The 21,853-nt window shown below is 33.9% G+C and overlaps 1 protein-coding gene across 1 annotated transcript in view; it reads left to right on the plus strand.

The window, feature by feature from the left end:
• Window positions 1-20,472, plus strand: part of LOC102540055 (dachshund homolog 2) — a 393,218-nt gene extending 372,746 nt beyond the window's left edge. The window contains exons 9-12 of the mRNA XM_072955849.1: window positions 3,167-3,313; window positions 5,172-5,237; window positions 15,455-15,501; window positions 19,980-20,472. Coding sequence (XP_072811950.1) covers window positions 3,167-3,313; window positions 5,172-5,237; window positions 15,455-15,459 — 218 coding nt within the window. The 3' untranslated portion in view covers window positions 15,460-15,501; window positions 19,980-20,472. The remainder of the gene's footprint in view (window positions 1-3,166; window positions 3,314-5,171; window positions 5,238-15,454; window positions 15,502-19,979) is intronic.
• Window positions 20,473-21,853: the final 1,381 nt, after the last annotated feature.

The following is a 21,853-nucleotide window of genomic DNA, read 5'->3' on the forward strand; positions in this document are numbered from 1 at the left end:
CAGCAGCATGAATGGCTATTGCAAATTTCAGCTTCTTTCCCTTCTCTGCTTACTCTTCTATGGAAGGATCACAAAGCAAGACTTAAGTAAAAGAGTTAAAGAGTGGGAAGGAGAGGCAAAGAAAGGGAGAGGAAATTGACAACCTGGATAATGCCTCCCTAAACAAGGAAGAATGACTCCAGTTGAGGGAAATCCACTAAGTTTATACTATTCCAAAAATAGCATATTATATTCCAAAATTTGTGTCAACAAATTAAAATTTTACTGTGCATTTCCCTTAAGGCCTAGGAATCATTAGTCTAGTTCAAAATGGAAATTCAGTCATTGCATTGAAAAGGAATTAAACCTCTTCTTATCTTGCCAAATTCATTAAATACTACTAAGCAAAGGCTAAATTGTCTTTTTAAAGTTTGGAGAAATTCGTTTATTTATGATATTTGGTATACAATATGTATTATGATTCGCAGTCATTAAAATACATTTCTCTAGTAGGGAAATTATTTATACTAGAATACCAAATAATCATATAGTAACTATAATAACATTCTTAAATTGACTAATGAAAATCTACTACATATAGTAAAATTGGATTCTAACTTCTAGGGATCTACTCATACTGATTTCTGTTTATTAACTTCTTATAGACTCTTCAAGTCTGTATTTATCATTGATATCACATCTATTGTCTTTTTAAAAGTCCTAGATATAGTAGATGTAATATGGTATCTATTATCAAATTTACCATGAAGCATTTGTATTTAATAAATTTAGCAATTTTATGATATAATAATAATACCACCACTAATATTACTACCACCATTACTACTAGTGTCATTACTGTCACTTCTTCTACTACCATCACTACTACTCCTCCTCTTAGCTAATGCTTGACAACTGTCTGCTATGTGCTAAACACTGTTTTTAACTTTTTACTTCTTATGACTAACATAATTATAAGAAATGACTCTGTTATCCTCATTGATTCAAAGAAACTATCTACTTCATCTCTATGAATCTCAGCATCACCATCTATTACAATAGTTGAATTGAGTGATCACTTAAATTCCTTTCTAGTTCTCTAAATATCTTATACGCAGTAATCCAACTTTTATGACAAAGGGTGAATTCTTTATCTGAAGTCATATGATTGAAAAGAAAGAGGGAAGAAATTAATATTATGGTTAAAAAGTAGTGTCTCCTCAACTCTAGAGAAAAATAGTAATACTATATATACATATATAAAAAACACTTGTAAAACTATATTTATAGTGAGAATCACTATGAATATCTTTTCTTTTCAGTTAAAGAAAGCAATGTTTCATACTTAAATATTCCACCTAACTACATTTTTGTTTCTAGTCAGAACATGTGACTTGAATTAAACATTCATATATGTACATTATACTGTTCTTTGCAAATTAAACAATTAGAATCATAGAATGATAGAACTACAAGAGAACTTGGGGGTCATCTGTCTTTGTCCTTGACTAACTATATGGTCCCCAGGCTTTGAAACAATTACCTATATGATCTTTAGCCCTCAGCCTATGAAAACTGCTAGTTCTGTGATCTTGAGTAAATGTCTTGACCTCTCAAGGAGTCAGTTTCTCCATCTATAAAATGGAGATAACAATATCTTTCTTGTTGAGTTGCTGTAAGGCTTAAACGAGATATAGTCCCAGAAAAATGTTTGGTACATGGTAGGTCCTAAATAAATTATAGTTATTATTATTTACTTATATAATTGTAAATGTAATATGCTGTGGCATTGTTTACAATATATGGAATCATAAATTTCAAGGGAATCAACATATAGAATACTTTTAAATAAATAATTTTACTGGAAGCAAATTTTTGTCTTATCAAGGACATTGTTATTCATTAATTTGAATAAATCTATGCTTCTGATTTAAGTAATTTTCTAAATGCTTTAAATTGAATGATGATAATTAAATATAATTATGATAGTAAAATATTTTTATGTTCAATCTCATCTAATAGTCTTGTATCAAAAATAAAAGAAACCATACATTTTCATTTTTATTCCAAGATTTCCATCTTGTTATTACCTTACACCTCTGAATTTTTGTCTTAAACAAACATAAATTTAGATGGGTAACTGAGTCTCTTCAAGTTGCTGAAGGTCATTTATGTGAAAAGTCATTGAACTGTGAGATAAACACAACTGAAACTCAAATTTAGCATCAGATTCAGTTTAGTGCAATCAAAATATTTTAATTATATATGAATACTTTTAACATTTAAAAATATTATATAATTTATAATTTTGCTTAATGTTCCTTAAATATTTTTCTATTGTCATAATATCAATATCTTAATTTTTAAAAACCAATTTAGGGAGAATATGATGGCTGGTCTGCTTAGACCCCTGTTATAAACCAATATATTACTGAAGCCCAGTAATCCTATTTGAGAAATTGTCACTGATTTCAAGGTTTCAGGGTTTAGAAACAATCGTACATTAGGGCAATTGAAGTTTCTAGTTATGATATAAAGCCTTGAGAATTGAGTTACAGTTGTTTATACCTCGTCATAGAAATGAGAGAAATGCTGTTGTGCTTTTACAGGTTGATTAATAAAATCATTGCTGAAAGTTATTTTCTTTAAAATGTATAGATATAGATATATGGAGAGAGAGAGTCTGATGATATGTGCATATATTTAAAGAGATATTTGCCATTAAAACTGGTAACATCTCAGAGAATTAGACCCTTGACACTAAGTTTTAAAAGGCATATCATTTGTTGCAACTTAATAAATATTTTCAGATTTTTTTCCATATTTTGAAATATGAATAGCAATAACCTGGTGAGTCATAAGAATATTTTTCTTAAAATATTTCATGCACTCATTAAGTTTATGAAGTCAAAGTAGGAAACAATTTTCCGCCACTACTACCACCACTGTGCAAATGCACGTAATTAGAGCATGCTCACTGGAGAGGTGAAAGCAAAAAGTCAGTTGTATGACTGAAAACTCTTTGGTTGGGTCTACTGACAATTGGAATCAAAAGAAGCTAATCATATGTTGACTCATACATCTGTACCTCTCTCTGAATCTGTATGTATGGTTTATAATTCATCAAAATGGCAACCTTATTTCCATGGCCACGCCTTTGCAAACTACTTCCTTTTACACATTTTAGCTACCATGCAAAAACGCCTGAAGAAGGAGAAAAAAGCAAAGAGGAAACTACAAGAAGCCTTGGAGTTTGAATCAAAGCGCAGAGAGCAAGTGGAGCAAGCACTTAAGCAAGCCACTACTACTGACAGTGGACTGAGGATGTTAAAAGGTAACGTCTGATTTGGACCTTCACACTCAAGGCACACAAAGCAAAGAGAGAGAGAGAGAGTGGGAAGAAGGAGGGAAGGAAGGAAGGAAGGAATGACAGAAGGAGAGGAGATACTTTGTCCAGAAATAATTAAAAAATCAATTTGAGGCCAAGTGTTTTAGGTCATTAATTAAATCTGTCAAATAATCCCTGTTCTGGGAGATACAAAAAGCCTGGGAATAACAGGAAATCCTGCTGACTTTTGCAGTAGAAGCAGTAATATTGATAACCTCCCTGCAAATAAAATGTAAATATTTTATGTCCATTCATGTTAAAATATGCTGATGTTTGGTGTACTCTATTTTAATGAGCTTTAGGATGCTTGTTCCTTAAACACAGATTGCATCAATGCTGAGAGCTTAAAGAGCACATGGTTGAAAAAAAATATTCTAACTAAATTCCTGGAGCTCCTGTGAGAAGAGGTGCTTCCATCATGAAATTTCTTAATTCCAAACTTTTTCTGATTCCATTTTAAATTATGAAACCCCACAACATGATTTCATCTCAGAGAGCATTTCAAGTTCTTTCCTTGCCCATTAACCACTGGTATATTTAACAGATATGAGTGTATGACAAGGATGAGCCTGAGAATTTTATACACACATGTACACATACTCCATGTACACATATGACACACACATGAACTAAAAGGAGGTTGCTTCAGTGTCCTATACTAAGAATAAATAAAGGTCCTACACAAATATTCAACCGTATTCGTACTTTTCCAAAAGTTCAATTCCCTTTTTACTGTGATTATCTTGGATCATTGTCCTCACAATCAATAGAAATACAGAGCTAGATTCTTAGCTCTTGACAGTCATGTGTCATTGAGACACAGCAGAGAGAAGGTAAAAAATAAGACATGAATATCGTATACAGTGGAACATCTTAGACAGTGGGAGTCAACCATGTGCATGCTTATTATTTGAGGCCCTGAACTTGTAATTCCAAGGAGGTTTAACTTTTTATTTAACATATTTGAAATCCACCTGTATGTGAATTCCACTCCAGCTCCCTGTTCTCTATTATAAAAGAAAAGCAGCTGTTTCTAGCATGATGGGTAACTTGTATTCAAACCATTTCCTTCTCACATTACTCCTTAATGGCATTGGATGATACACTGATGTCTGTTATTACATTACCCAAGGGTGTCTGAGCAAATGTGTATATACAGAGGTGTCCATATTAAGCTGTGCTTCATGTGGGTGAATAACTTTTACATAATCACATTTCATATTTAAAATTAAAAATAAAACCCCAACTCCTTGTTTCTTTTTCTGAAGTTTTTTTTTAATTTTCTGAAACAATTCATGTATCCCTTGGCCCCCGGGGCCAGTACTACATAAAGACCACAGACATAATCTGTGTTTTGGTGTTCACGTATGCTTAGCATTGAGATAATCTCATCATCTATCACATTTTAAAAATGGAAAATATAACATAAGGATGTGGCACTTCTACTTACGCAATTATATTCACCTTTTTCTTATTCCACAGTCAGGGCATGTTACCTGATGATCTGAGGGGATTTTTATGGACAGATCGTTTTCCTGATATCTATCCCTGGAGAATAAAATAAATAAAGCAGTATTTACCATATACCTGAAAATATATGACCAACTGTAGAATTCAGCCACGGTTTATAATCCTCCCTCCTACCATTAAGAACATATAGACATACAAAAAACAAAACCTGAAGTGCCACCCAAGGTCTCCTGTTATCTCTAGGACCAAAGCACTGGCTTACTGAGAGTTTTCACTTAAAATGGAATCAGGAAAAACAGAATTGTACCTTAATCTTGAATGTCACTTCTTTCAGACACTGGGATTCCAGATATTGAAGTAGAAAGCAATGGGACTCCTCATGATAGTACTGCTATGCAAGGTATAGTAAACAGTGTGCTTTTCTCTATAACTGCTTAATATGTGACTGACCCCTGGGGGTGGGATGGGGATGAGCTCCTATGTTGATACTTTTCATATAGGTAAAATAAGGAAGTTTAATTTTTCTTACTTCATGACAGAGGAAGAAATCTGCAGTGTTTTGGGGAACTATGTATTTAAGGACTAATAATTTTACATATACAATGTGAGCAAATGTCTCATATGTTTCTCTGTTAAAAGGATGTACATTTATGTTAGGCATATTCTAAAAATGCAAAACTGGGGATATGATTTACCTTTCAGAAGGGTACAATAGAATGTGTTTTAAATCTCACTACGTTACTGTTTGTAAAAGCCACAGGTAAAATAATCATAGCCTATCAATATTTGCAAAGTGTTCTAGGCAGGCTTTTTTAAAAATTAGCATTTAAATTCTGATTTTAATTTTAGATGGTTCTAGAAACCAGCTCAATGTGAAAGTAAGAGCAGGACTTATGATTCACAATTTGCAGGATTCTCATAACTGCTTAGAGCTTTAAAATATTTTAAAAAATGTTTAGTAGTAAGAAAATAGATAAAACAAATTAATATAAAATCCTACTAGAGTGCAAACACACCTAAAAATAAAAATTGAATTTGACTACTGGAGTTTTTCAGTGTGTTTCTAATGCCATTTTTCCAGCCTCTGTATGCAGATAATATTTGTTTTCACATTCATGTCTCACTCTAATAAAAAAGTAAAAGCATCTTCATGAGATAACAGTTTCCTTACTTTTAAAAACAGCCATAGATAGGTTACTGCCGAAAGTGTAACTAACTAATCAGTGCCTTTCTACTGTGTAATGACTGGATCTACGTGAAGGCAACAGAATTGGATGTGAGCAAAAGATCCACGTGGGTTCATCAGTGGCTCATGCCTTCATGTGGCAGCTTCAGAAAATTTAGAAACCCTCATTCATGTAGTTTTGCACATCATCTCTACAAAACCAGGAGTGTCAGAGATCATGGGTCTTCTGGTAATGCTTGATTCTGCTGCAGCTGGGTAGACCTAACTAATGCATTAACTTCACTAGGTGTGAAAGCATGCATATTTAGCTCATTCAGAGAAGCTTTTGCTGTTTCTTATCCCTCTTTTGCTTTCCTGCTTTCTTCCCTCAACTTAAAGACTCTGTCTGTGTGAGCAAAGACATTTTGGACGGAACTCAGCGTTTATCCAATCAATTCGCCACAGTGAAATTGATAAATACAGCCTCACTAGTTATGGCCACCACTAGTTGAGGTTGCCACCACATATCAGGGCCAAGGTAGGGTTGAACAAGCCTGAAGCATTTGATCCCTTTTGAATCTGTGACATACAAATACAGATCCAAGCTTTTAGGATCATTGAGCTTGATTGGGCCCTCCTTTGAATGGGATGTTAAGGTCCAGCTTTTGAACTGGAGGAAGTAAAGCAAACATGCCATCAGTGGGTCTGTATCTTTATTATCCTTTAATCCTATACTATCAATTCATTACTGTTTGTTTAATTGATATAATGCCTTTAGTTCACAGTCGTAACATCATTCCCAACTTTGAGATAGATAACAAACTTTTAATCTGTCCTAAAGTTAGTTCATTTCCATGCAACAAACAACAGATAACTTATTTGTGGGAGGTCAGTTACATGATATAAGTAAAAGGTAGATTCATTCTCTATTTAGTCCCCATTTTTTTATTTTAATGAAGTCTGCAAAGAATGACTTTTGCATATTAATTTGTGATTAGGTGAGGCCACATTTAATATTTGTTTTCACTGAGCATACATTTAATAAGCTCTCCTGTCTTTAGCTAGCTAAACATGAGAGAGTTAGATGCACCTTTAAAAGGATTAAGATGGAACATAGTTAAAGCAAGATTAACTTTTATATTTTTTTCAAATTTTATATCAAATTGTCTAGCATTTGTGGTTAATATCTTCAATAATGGTAAAACATGGTGAGTTAAAAATTCGTATTGATTGTCTTTTAGGTTATATTAAATAGTGTTCTTGATAAATGTGGCAAAAATAAAAAAGTACACATTCTCACCTACATTTATCATGGCATTTAAGCAAGGTAAATAATACAATTCCTATCATTAATTCATAGAAAACTAGAGTGAATGAGTTGTGTCAGTATAAAAGTACAATCACAATTTAATATCAAAAAGAAATTATTTCATGAGCAAAACTGATTTATTCTTTTAGCCAAGGGAATAGGTATCTGAAAATATTATCAGAACTAATCTTAAATACAGTTCACCAAATCAATCAATTCAAATAATTACCAAAAAAACCAATAATATTACTTTTTATTTAAGATATTCAGAATTGAAAGATTACATTTATATGTATCCATGAACTTGAGAAAATGTACAATGCTTGGAAAACATAAAATTCAAGCTTAACCATTATTTTCCCATTCTGCCTAATAATTTTGCTTTCATGTATTATTGTTCTTTACTTTTGTGACTTATTTTGATACTGTTTTCATCTTTTCCACTTCCTTCAATTATACATTTGTTAACTTGGAAGATTATTTCCTAGCATTGTTTATGAGGGTCAGTTCATGCATGCCAAGCCAATGCCATTTCCAAAACTGATCTTCATCACAACAAACAATTCCACCATCAGTGAAGTCTTTACCTATTGTCAATAGCTCTGCTGGATGGAAATCTATCATTCACTTAGTGTTCTTTCTTTGAAATTCAATTAGTTCCACTGTGACATTTCCTTAAGAGAATTTAAGGAGGACTTAGAAGAATGTTGCTTGGCCATCATTAGAAGTAATAAAGTCATATATAGTTTTATGATAATTTCCACATGGCTCTTAGTATAGACAAACTGCCCATGTACTAGGATTCTTATATATATTTATATACACTAAATCTCTTCAGCTTAGTTATTTCATGTCTTATTCTTTGAATGATGTTGTTTGACAGACAGGGTGTCATGCATAGACCACATTCTGATAAAAGTATTTCTGTATCCCTTTCATTTTAGCAGTCTATGATAGCAGCTCCTTCTGAATATTATTAGGTGATCAAAAAATGAATAAACACTCACTGTGATAGCTGTATCCACTGTTGCTGGAGGTGAAGGATATACACTAATATCCTCCCACCCAGATTCCCATAACTCAGTTGGGGGCCTGGAAGACAGCAACCATCTTATCAACCAATCTCCATTTCACATAAAATAAACATACTGGGTGTCATTAAGTGTACCTTCAGATCAATGATTTTTTCAAATGACATTCAAGTACCATTTGCGTAGTGCATTTTTGCTGATAAAAGCAAATTAAATTAGCACAACTACAAGTGCACTGATAAAAACTAAAACCGAACAGCAGTACCATTAGCTAACAAAGTAATATTTTCTCTTTACTACGTTCTGCCATTTAGTTATTATCCTATTGGAAATCTAATTATAATCCTTTTACTCCCTAGTCAAACTTCACAGTTTTTGCAAGCTTAGCACTGACAAGTGATTTCATTACATTTGATTGCCCGCGCCCAGATTGACTTAACTTCACTTGGAGACCTAAAAGCCCTCTCAGTTTCTCAGATTCCCTGTTTGCACATTACAGCAACAGCTCCTTTAATTAATTAGCATGAACAGCAGTAACATGAACTGCTGAACAGAAAATAACATCATTTTATGATCGCAGGGAGACTTCTCCTTTTGCATGTTTATACCTTAGTTAACTTTTGTATGACTATATTTCATTGTTAGGGGCTACTGGTACACGGAATGTTTCTTAAATTTTTTAAAATTGACATCATCATCTTAATAATTACAATAGATAAAGAAAATCCAGAATATGAAGCTCCTAAATTTTAGAAAACAGATAACAGCCTTCATGAACTGACTTTCTAGTAATAAAATAAAATAATAAAAAAGAAGTTCAGATGAGATAACATCATGAAATACAAGGACACAGTGACACATTGCACCCATTTCTGCCACAGCATTTGTTTGGGGAAAAAAACAAAACAGAAAATCCAGGAACTTCTTTTGCAAGACTAATGTCAGTTTCTGTGAATAATTTTCACATTTGCTTTTTTTGCCTATGTGCTTGACAGTGACACAAGATGGTTTAACACTGGAATATATTTTTCATTTGATACTTTTCCATAGATATGGTGAAATCTTTAATATTTCCCCTTCTGTTTGATACTAACAAACCAGAAGTAGATATTAAATCCAAACTACATGTCAAAAGTAAATCAAAATTTGATGTAAAAGATAAACCTACTAGACTTTTTTTTTCCTTCTGAACCATTTTTGTTCAGGAAAAAATGTGGGAGCTTATTTAAAGAGTGTTGGGATGGGGAGAGTATAACCCAGTGGTAGAATGTGTGCTTAGCATACACAAGGTCCTAGGTTCGACCCCCACTACCTCCATTAGAAAAAATAAATAAATAAATAAACCTAATTACCTCCCCAAAGAAAAACAAAAAAATAAAACAAAACAAGCAAAAAGTATAAACTGACCCTTCTAATATATAAAATCCATGATCTCATATATGCAGCACTTGGTGACAATGCCACTGAAGAATTAAAAGCAAAGTGACTAGCAGACACAGTTTTGACGTCTCTATGTTAAAAAACACATATTTTACAATAAAATTTAATATACATATATTTATAATATAGAAATTCTAATATATATTTATACTATGAAATATATATGGATCTGTATGTTCTTATCCATTTTTTCAAAATCAGTTTGAACAGTGTCTGTCCTTTGATCTTTGACACCTCGTTATCGTCTCTCTTTGCTGCTCACTTGGTAACCTAGAACAACATTCCTCTAAAGAACTTAAGATGCTAGGCCAATATTTATCGAAAACAATTACCTATGGGCTAAAATTGTCATTGCAGATTTTGGTAAAATAGCAATGAAAGTTATGGTAGGAGCAAGTAAGGGAACTGAAGAAGAGAAATCACATAATTTCTTGCCATGTATGTGATATGACAAGAAAAACTAAAAGGAGAGCAGATAGAATTTCTCTATAGGCTTTTCTACTGACTCCCACCAGAGTGTGCTCTACATCTTTCTCTAAGGTTTCTATAGACTACTTCCTGCTCTACTGTCATAGCCATTCATTTCTCTCGCATTTGACAACTTGTACTGTGTTGGAAGATATACATGGGCACTCTAATAGTCCCATTTTAAAGTAGCAATGTTCTCTTGTAAAGTAGACGTACATAGCATGTCAGAGATTAGAGGGATTGTGGGAAGTGAGTCCTCTTTCCTTAAATAGTTCCTTTGAGAGTGGGAGAGTTTTACTACCCAGAGAAACTTTACTGCAACTGCCATCTTAGAGTGAGAAAAGGCTGTAGCTTACACCCCACAGAAAAGATCCTAGCATATTTCTCCAAAGCAGCAACATTTTTTTCCCCTGTAAGATTCATTAGATGACCTCAGTCTTTTTACTTTCTTCCATAGGAAGTATTTGTATCTCTTATTTTCTTCATCTTCCACAAGATCTTTATTTTAAGAGATTGTTCTTTCCCAGTCCGCATTGTACATGGCAAACTTAACGTTACTTGATAATTTAGGGCCTGGTTTTCATGGGGTAGCTTGCACCACTTACCACTGCATTGTTAACAAGATATTTGCAGTGACTAAAAGGCTGTCATGCCAATTATGATGTTAACATAAAATCTTATCTACAGCTCTAAGACTCACAATTCAGCTACATCTCACTCACATAATAGATGAAATTGTACTTGTAGGGATAGCAAGATAGTGAGACTTGCAAGCCAAGATAGTTTGCTCTGCTACTCAGCATTTTGGACTCTACAGGACTAATTCATTAATCAGCAGGTCTTTCTGATTATAATCTAGGAGGGGTTAACTCAACTCTAATAACTGCTTAACTAGTTGCTTTATGCACCATCATTTTTACGTACACAATACAATTTTTTAAGCTTAAGAGACACCTTATCCCACAACCAACCTAGATATACCTGAGGAATATGCAAAAGGAAAGCCTTTCTTGGATTAAAAGTTAAAGTTTTATTTTTCATTTTCACATTTGTGTTTTAATTAAGAAAACAGCATTTTCATAGAAGGCTGTAATCATATGCCGCTGTGTCATACCACTTTAAAAAAAATTAAATTATTACATTGTTGCCACATAAATGCATGGTGGTTCTATACCAAGACACTTACTATTCTTGAAATGAGGAATTGATAGTCTGAAATAGGAATAGTGCAAAAAAGAAAGGCAATACCTAGTGTTTGTATAACCTGGTGAACTTTGAGCTACTTTTTTCTTTTTTGTGGGGGGTGGTTTTAAGTTTTAAAAAAGTTATTATTGGGTGAGTTAACTGAGACTCCAAAGGATAAATTCAAGCATGGCTGGATCCAGAAACTCAAATAATAAATCCATTCAAGATGTCTCCCTTCCCAATTCCCTCCAGTCTCAAGTCCCTTTAAAGACTTCGATTTTTTTTTTAGACTTGGCTAAGTTAATAGATGAAACTGTACTTGTAGGGATAGGAAGATAGTGCTATCCCTATATGCAGTTACATTGCACAAAATATTGCAAGTCCAGGCTTATTGCTCGCCCTCTCATTGGTAACATATTCCATCAGAAAGAGGATATTGTCTTTGTGCCATTTTTAACACATACATTATCTAACAGAATTATTCCTATGTAATATTTAATAAAGGTATATTTAACCTCAGTTTTATAAGTAGGGAAACAACCCAAGAGAATTTAATTGACTTGTTGATAGTGAGTTCTAAAACATAGGAATTTTTAACTCCCTCACCAATTGTTTTCAATCCCAATACATATTGCTAATAGCACTATCAATCCAAATCTGTAAAAATATCTCCCAATTAATTAGCTAGCTAGGCTATTTAACTAGACTTTAATGTCATCCCATGCAAAACAATGCAGCAGGGCTGGGATGGGGGAAGACTTCTCCAGTTAATTAACCAAAAGAGACTAAAACTAACTATAATTTAGTAATCACTCTGCCTAAAAACTTGCAGAGTTTGGGGTAATACTTAAAATAACACAAATACAATCTCTCTTTTCTATTTAAAACTGTGCAGAAAGTTGAGGTAGTAAGAGAAAAAAATTTTCTATTTATGACTAAACACACATCACCCTATCAGAACTAAGCCTTAACAGATCTTCAGTTATCTAATTTTAGGCTAGGATTCCTTTCTCTGGGCCATAAAGTTTTGTTGTTGTCGTTGTTGTTGTTGTTCTTGGGAACTTTTTTCTCATTTTTTGATGGCCACTTAGCATTCAATTTTGGAAATTAAAGTGAATTTAAAGGAAAATTTTGTTTAAAATTTTATACAGACCTCCTTGAAATTCCTTAGTCTATTAACGTACCAAATTTATAATTTACTTGTTTAATGTTTCAAAATTAACACTGATAATAATCCACATACTTAAGCTGGAGTCTACTTTATCACAGTAATGCAAATGGTTATTTGGACAACATTTTCACCAATTCCTCTAGTAGCTTTGAAAAAAGCATAATTTTTTATAAACATTCTTTTCTGTATTTACCTATTCTTCTATAAATGTTTAAGTTAAAGAAAATAAATGCTCTTATTTTCTTTAAAACAGTACAAATGAATGTTACGCTGATTTCAGCACTGATGAGTAACTATTTAAAATGAGTGGGGCAAAACTTGCAACTCAAATCTTACAATCTCCCGGTAACTGCATTTCCACCTGCTATGGGAAATATCGATGTGGTCATTTTTAACATTGTTCAAGTAAACATTTAATGTTTTTCTATTACTTCCATTTTCATTTTCCTCCATATTTTGATTCCATATTATGGTTATGTTGAAATGAGGGACTATAGTGTCTTTCTATCAGTTTAGCATACAAAAGGAAAACATAAATAAATTTGACCTTCACAAAACGTTTTGTAACCTACGTACTTCAGAGGTGGGTGATATGACCCTTGATTTTTTTTATAATGTCATAGAAATATAAGCAGCTTACCACTTTTTACCATGGCATTCTCTACAACAAGAAGTAGTAAAAGAATATGACATTCCACATATGACATACGTGCTTAGAATGGCTTAGTGTGGCTCCTAACATAGTTAGCTTTCCATGAATACTAGTTTTTATTTATTCGCCTTTTCCTTCCTTTCTCTTCCCCGCTGAACAGTAGAATTCAAATATTTCTAGGGCGCTTAGTGTAGTTCAAAATTTGGACACATGCACTTTGTTGACATTTTATAACTGGACTATGGGAGATACAATGAAATAGTGGCAAAAGGACTGGTCTAGTAGTCAGAATTTCTCAGTTACTAACCTTGAGAAATCATTCAACATCTCTCTGCCTTAATTTTTAATAAAATAGTAATAATATTTGCCTAATCTGCATCAATAAGACAGATCCCTACTCTCTGACAAGTATAAGTACGAGATATCATTATTACTATGCCCTATAAAATACATGCAAAATTAGCATTTGTGTTTGTAAATATAGATTTTAATAGGAGTAAAATATTTGGCATTATAATTGATGTATAAAACCATCTCTAAAACATATGTTCTTCAGTATATGGTTATGGTAAATATAGTTTTATACTTTATCCCCATGAGAATACTAATACCCTTGAAAAGAGTATCCATCTCCTTTTTTAAGGGTAGTTCTTATAAGAACTAGACATTAAATAAAGGGGAATAGGGTATATTAAGGAATTGATTTCCTCAAACAGGGTAAAATGCAAGTGAGAGAGGTTGATACTCCATTATGATACCATTTGCAAAGAGAAAATGACACGTACTGGTCTTTGTTTTGCTTGAAGTATGTCAGAAATTTTTTAGGGCTAATAAGGCCAAGTGGTTATTATTTTCAATAAACCTTCATTTTTTAGAAAAGGTGCCACATTATAAAAATAAGGACCAGATCCTTCTTAAAAATGAATCTAAAATAATGCTTTTCTCTAGACAAAAAGGAGTCAAGTGCTCTATGATTTTATTATCTGCCCCTGTCTTGCAGTGGTCTACTTTTCCTGCTCTCTGATTAGAAGCATCCTATTTATATTACTGTACTAATAACTGGACCTCAGACTAACCTCACTACTGTTACTTATCTGATTTGAAAATGGCACATTCTAAATATGTTCCCACAACTGAAGTAGAGTTCATCCAATTAATTGCATATTTAATTTAGATTGAACCTAAGACTGAAGTGGAGCATTAATTGACACATTTTTTTTCTCTCTCATTCAGGTTAGGAAAACATGACCTTTTAGATATGATCTTACTTGGTGCCAAATAATATAATGCCCATTTGAAAATTAGAAACACATCACTAATTAAGCAACTTAAGGAAAACATAACATTTAATACTTAGCTGGAGAAATCACTTATAAAATATGGCCGTTTGTTCACGAATAAGTGAACTACCCCAAAAGAAAGGTCTGAGAGCTCACAGTATGCCTATGATGAAACCTATTAGTTCTCAAGGAAATCCCCTTGTTTATGTAAGTCAATAAGTGGTGAGAAAATACTTGGAAGAAAACATGAGCTCTAGGGAGAAAAATAACTTTTTCTAAACATAATGTAAACCTTCAAAAACATTACAGACAGGTTCCTTGGTAGTTTTGTAAAAAAAATAAATAGTGAGAAGTTACTTTTAACTAACCATCCTGTTAGGAAAGGAAATCTCATCCTGAAAGGAAATTGCAATCATTAACAAAGATTTTTGATTCAGAGAAAACAGGGTGGATCTTTACTCATGTTTTAGACTGTGAAGGAGGGAAAAAAAAACCTTTCTAAATGCCTTGCTTATTAAGCTAGTCATGCATTTCACTGCATGTTGTAAAGCAGTAAAACATGCACAAGGGGCTCATAAGCATATTTTAGAGTTAGGGAATATCATTTACACCATTCTTATATTGTCAATATCACCCCTAGAGAATAAGATTAAGCTTTAAATTACTATAAATCTACAGTTTTGCTCACCTTTGTATAATTTCGTTTTTAATAGAACCGATGAACATATGATTAAGGGATAAGCTTAATAAAATAATACATTTCTTGCACACATATTTAGTCAAATCTTGAATATATAGAGCATAGCAAAATACTCTAAAGCCAGTTTGTGGTTTTTAGTGAAGTTCATTGAGTAGAATTTGGATTTTCTTTGTTGGAATAAAATTTTGACCAGGTTTTATTGTTTTTTCTGTGCAGCCTGAACACTGATGCCGGAACTTCAACTGATCATAGGCACGAATAGGGTGCTGTAGCAGTTACCTGCTTATCTAGTGTTGTAATTCTTTAAAATTCCTACTCAAATTCTTAAAATACGGAGCCTTCAATTACTATTTGTTTATTACTGATAATTAGAACGTTGCACATACAGGAAAAATGTGCTAGAGAATGGGCTTCACAAGTTTTTAGGGGATAATCATAATGATGATTGAACATGATACTTTACACTTCTCTAACCCCTTTCTTCCATGGAGTTCATAGTGCTTCATAAACGTTATCACATTAATCCACACAGCATCCTAGTGGGGTAAGTAGGTGGAAGAAATTTTAAGACATAGAAGATGCGATTTCTAAATGGTGTGACAGAAATTAAAACACAGGCACACCCACTTTAAGCTGTAATTGCTATGAAATAGCTTTCTCTTTGGCTGACCTGGAATTTAACAGGAATTAATGTGAGGAGGTAATTCATTTGTGCAAATGATCAATATTTGTTATCTTTGCTGTGGAAATCACCTTTCGAAAAGAAACACATTTCCTGTTGTGTTCTCTGAGGAAATATAGAGAGCTCTAGTTTGTAGATTTTACCATACCTAGTTCTTTCTTTGATCTGTTGATAGTGGAGCAAGTCATTGAATACCTTTCTACTAGCACATTCCTTATCTGTAAAGAAGGCAATGATAAAAACACAGACTCAAGCTACTAAAAATACCCCTTTTATTCTTTTTTGCTCTCTTCCCAGCTCCAATCCAGGTTCCTCTATTATTAAGCTATTAACAAACCAACGACTGAAAAATCTATACACATAAGAAAGGAGAAAAGCGGAGATGATGGGTCGGTCACATCATGGATATTTTCCACTGCTCACCCTCCGGTCTAGACATGGCTTGATGCCTAAGATGTTACAGTGATTAGAACCAAATGGGTCATTTGGCTTGAATTGCCCAGGAAATGGCCTCAGATATTTTTAACTGTTTACTTAATGGAGACCTGGCCATCATCATTATTTTCATGTCTCCTACGAATCTAATAGAGCAGTGTTCCAATGTGGTAAATGGTAGTCCAGTGACCAAAAAGATATATTAATTCTTCTTCTAAAGTACCCTCTTTACACAGAGCAAAAACTAATCCATTATGTTGTTTTTACATCTGCCCTAGAATTAAGTCATGTTGTGACAGAAGCACCACTCATCTTGTGCATAAGGCCAACTGAGTTTTTATCCATTCTCCAATAATCAGTTTCCTGTGCCAATGCATGCAATTTCTGCTGGAATGGCCACCTACCCTACACATTTAAAAAATATTACATTAATTCATATCAATGTGACATTCCAATCATTCCATGCTCTGAAGAACTTTTTTTTTTCTAAGGCTTCTGGTGCCTCCTACATATTGTAGAAGGTCGACTTGTGTAGAGTAGATATGTTGCTTTAACCTAATTCAGTGAAATAATGCCAAATTAGAAATAGTCATGCAGATGGACAAGGCAAAGACACACTTTTAGAATTCTATATCAGATATCTGAATTGAATAACAAAGAGGTGTGACTTCAAAAGACATCCAGAAATCTCTCATTATTTGATAGTCAAACAGCATATATTGAATGATAAGGGAAACTGAATAACATTTTCAAATTAACTAAGTTACCTAAAAATAAACTAATATCTTTCTTTTTTCTACAAATAGCTATGATTGATGTTGGTTGAGCTGTAAGGAATCCTCATATGTTTTCTTCTGGCCTTTTCCCACATATCTGCCTTCTTTATGACACCTGATTTTAGCTTATTCTTTTTCATAAGCTTCAGATACACACCACAGAAGGCAAATCTCATGCTTACCTGAGTTTGGAACAGCCAGATGTGGCCCTTTAAAGATAACTTAACTGATGAGCAGAGGTGCATCTCCCATCTCCCATATGGAGGAGGACACACCAGACTCCCCTGGCATGGGGTATGCCCATGTTAGGCAGTGCTGTGCTAAGGGAAGGACTGTGTGGGTCCTTCGCTTTTATTTTTAAAATGATCACCTTTGTGTGTATCAAATTCCCCATTTTACTTATCTGATAAATCTTAAAGCAATAAAATCTGTCAGCTCTCCCCAAATGTCACTGTGTGTCACTCCTTGTAAGTTCCCAAGCTCCCTAACATTCCTCTGGAGAGGCCTTGTTCATTGCTCTTCCTGATCTTTAATCTTGTTTACATCCAGAATGCATATTAGATCATCTGTGTTTGGAGCTCAAGTACAGACCCTTTTAAAAACATGAAACATTCAATTACTAATTAGCTGTTTCCTGTTCCTAATGAAGTGAGCATGCTGGGTTTGGATTAAAATTCAGTGACTGCTCTCCTCTGTTTATGGTTCCAGATGTTTGTGTTTTATCTAGGAGTTTACTTTGACAGCTACTACTAAATGATAAATCACTCATATTATAGCTGAAATGCATTTTGAAATTGAAATGTGACAACTTTGAGATTGCTCCAAGGATCTGTGTCAGTTAGCAGGTCAATATTGGCTCCTTCCTTAGGATCACTCAGTATTGGCACATGTAAAGCAGTAACAGAATCTGTGTCAACATTATACAGCATGCTACACAAGAGTCTATTTTGCTACTATCCTCTAAATCAGGAGAAAAAAAGTTTTACTACTATGAAATCTCAACTTACTGTATTCTAAGTAGAAAAATTGCTACAAATACTATCTTCTTACTGGCCTAGTTTTTCTGTGGATTTCTGAGCTGATGTGGAAACAGTTCCTGATAGGCCTTAAAAATTGGCACATTTAATGAAGGGTGTGGGCAAAGATGTTTGTCTTTTTTAATAAAGACAAAAATTAAATATAATGAAGGAGGGAGATTTTTCAGAAACTGCCTTTTTCTAAAGGACAAATAGTGATTGCTTTTTTGCCATTTGTTACTATGTTTATGGACCTTTCTCACAGGATATTATTTTGTTTTACCATTGCTTTCAAATTTGTAATGTTCACAATTTGTACTGCATGATTTAAGTTTTAACTATATTGTATAAATTTTCAACTCTGGTAAAATGAATGTCTGCCATTTGATGTTGAAGAGCTTTCCTTTGACATTTATGCTATATTTACAGCGGATGAGATAGACTGGAAAACTGAGCCACTACCTGGTGAATTTGATCAGAATAAATATTCTCAGGGGAGAGGGTATAGCTCAGTGGTAGAGCACGTGCTTAGCGTGCACGAAGTCCTGGGTTCAATCCCTAGTACCTCCAATAAATCTAATGCCTCCCCCACTAAAAACCAGAATAAATATGCTCAGACACCACAAAGAAGTCTGAGTAATTCTCTGGGATGACAGACTATTAGACAGATTCCAAAAATTTTAGCTTTGTTTTCTTCTTCCCTGAAAAAGTTCAGATGACTTCCATGGGCTTTTAGGCAAAATGCCTGGTTGCTTGCTAATAAAGTCTGACCCTCCAGATAGTCTGACTGACATAGAATTAAATTATTTTATTCTTCAATTACCTTACAACATCTTTATTTTTGGTTCTGAATATTATCTGGAAAACTCCACTGACTTGCCACGATATCTCTGACAAAGAAAAAAATAAATATTCTGAAGATTTTATACAGTAAAAGAGCATATTTTCCTGCTGACAATGCTAAGCTTTGACTAGACTGATTTAATGTTTTAGACTAGGCATATCAGGCCAACAATGATAATGTACTCTCCTTTATATGTGAAGATGATGCATTTGACTCACAAACATAGTCTTTAAGTGTTTCTTAGGATGGGATGATGGATTTGTACCAATCATCTACACTTTCTTCCCTTGTTCTGCTTTTGTCCCCAAAAGCCAATTTTTATGAAGTAGCTGGATAGAGACTTGGGCTATGGAAAAGAGGAAAGTTAGACAAAAAGACGTGGAATTGTTTTTTTGAAAGTTGTTTCTGACTGTAATTTTTACCGACACCATCAAATATTTTCTAACTCTAGGATGGTATGAACTCTTCTGATTATCAGCATTTAAATCGATACAGGTTTGACTAAACACTGTGGCTAAAATGATATTCAGAACTCGTCTCACTTCGTGCAGTATACACAGTCTCAAAGTTAACCTGAGCAGAGAAAACAAAATATTTCATCAAAGCTATCATCACCTTAGTTCATAACCAGACACCCCCTTTCCCCTGTTTCAGTATACCACAGGGATCTCAAACACACGATTCTGTACAAATGGAAAAATAACACAGGTAACTATAGGCATCATAGTTTATGAAACGAGTCTTCCCAGTCTTTGATGGAAAGAAGTGCTATGGAAAGAAGAACGGAAGCTGTAGCATGCAATTTGAAGGATCTTGGAAAACTGACACAGGAACATAGAGAAATGTTGAGAAATTTTAAATTTTACCAATATTAAATCAAGCCTGTTACAACAAATCATTTAAGGTCCTGAAGATAGAAGTTTAGTATTTTTAAGCACGTGTTAGAATTATTCCTCAGAAAAACTAACTTGTTTTCTTTTTTTTAAAGGAGGTAACTATTACTGTTTAGCAATGGCACAACAGTTTTATTCGGCCTGAAAGGTCCTCGCTGGCTTTACATAAATGAAGATGCTTGTGATTCCAGTTTATCTCTGAAACTATTCAACATGGAGTTATTTCAATTGTGTTTATCAGCAAAGCTTTGTTTACTGAAGCAGCTATTCAGTCTCTATTACATTAAATAAACGTGTGTACATTTTAAAAGCAATGATGTAAACTTTGTTTTTGCATTGATGATTGACTGGTTTAAGAATATGAGCTAAACCCTCATGGCTAAAGTAACTTGACCATATTTGATGCTTTTCTATGCTCACTTCAGCTTGGCTTTTTGTCTCTTAAGAAAAAAAATGCGGTAGTGTGTTAGAGATTAGAAACATATGTATGGTTTCTCTGTTCTACCATATATTAAGTTAAAGTACACTTTCTTTGTTAAAAATGTACTTGCTAAATTTCAGTAAATAAAAGCATTTTGACTTTGTCAACTGTACTGAGTTTTTATGTTAAAATTGTCAACTGCCATTATTGAAGTAGAGTCATAGTGCAGATAAAAATATAGGAACTAGGAAGGTGTTTGCAAAGCTTCCTCAGGTTTGGTTATTTCTAAACAAATAGGACCATACATCTTACTTCATTTCACCTATTTAAACAGGCCAATATTCTTGTCTCCAATTGCTCTTATTGAATCACACCAGATTGCCTTTTCCTGGATGTGTGTGCTTAAGTAAACCTGCTTCCAGGAGGAAGGATTGTTTTAGGAAGCAGAAAGAGTGTGGTGAATCAAGAACTGGAAAATATTTTCTGATTATCTATTATTCTAAAAAGTTTCTTCCACTTTCAGTGGAGAAAAAAAAAAACAAAGAGCATACATCTATTCAGATCCAAAGAAATTCCAGGTCTCCCTGTAGATCCAAATATTCTTTGTATGCTAATGAAAAACCAAGGCAACCAAAAAGCCTAATGATAAACCAAAACCATAGTCCTGCCTTATAGTTTATCTAATCTGTCTTCACCTTCTCCTTGGATCATTTCCACTAAAATCCTGGGGCTCACCCACTTCTGGATCACTAAGGAACCCTCAGTTTTTTCTTGTATACTGCCACTTACACTCTTCACTCTTTCTTGTAAAAGGTGTGTTACAGATCCCACAGTGCTTCTAACTGAACAGCCAAAGTTTCTAGGTCTTCTAGTTGGGAACCAGGTTGCTTACTTCCACAAATATTTCCTCTCCCCGTCACTTCATCACCATCCTCATTTATAGAATTTTTAAGAATCCTGAAAAGACTACAAGCTCTTCCTCTGCTCTAGAGGAGAAAGAGCACAAAGGATTTTTGTTGGTTAAGCAGGACTGCTCTGGTAGTATGCCCTACCCTCTCCATAACACAATAAGCAGGTACCAAATACTTAATTCTGTAATATTCAGGGTTGCATTTTTTAAAGCTTCATGTAATGACCAGAGGAAGTCTGTGCCATGAGCTGCCCATCTCTCAGGGATCCAGGTGCCCCATACTGTCTGTGGTTTAGCCTCATTTGGTCAGCAGTTATCCACAATGGCTTAACAGTGATGGGGGTGATTTGATTCTGGGTTGGGTAGATGACCGTGACTTATTTGGAAGTGGAGCAACTTTACGAATCTCTTGGTTATTTGGAGCCCACTTAATAGACCCATCTGGAAAGATTGAGCCAGGAAAGAGCCAAAAGTGAAACCCACTCTGCACCTCCATGTGTCCTAGGATAGGATTGCTTGCCATTTCAATACAAACCCTTGACCGCCCTTCTAAATGTTCATCCTCACCACTTCTTTCCTCCTCCAACAATATAAGAACTATAGCCTTAAGAAAAGAAGCTGGGTATAGGATAGAAATT

Source organism: Vicugna pacos, chromosome X, assembly GCF_048564905.1.
Source record: "Vicugna pacos chromosome X, VicPac4, whole genome shotgun sequence".
Classification (NCBI taxonomy): Eukaryota; Metazoa; Chordata; class Mammalia; order Artiodactyla; family Camelidae; genus Vicugna; species Vicugna pacos.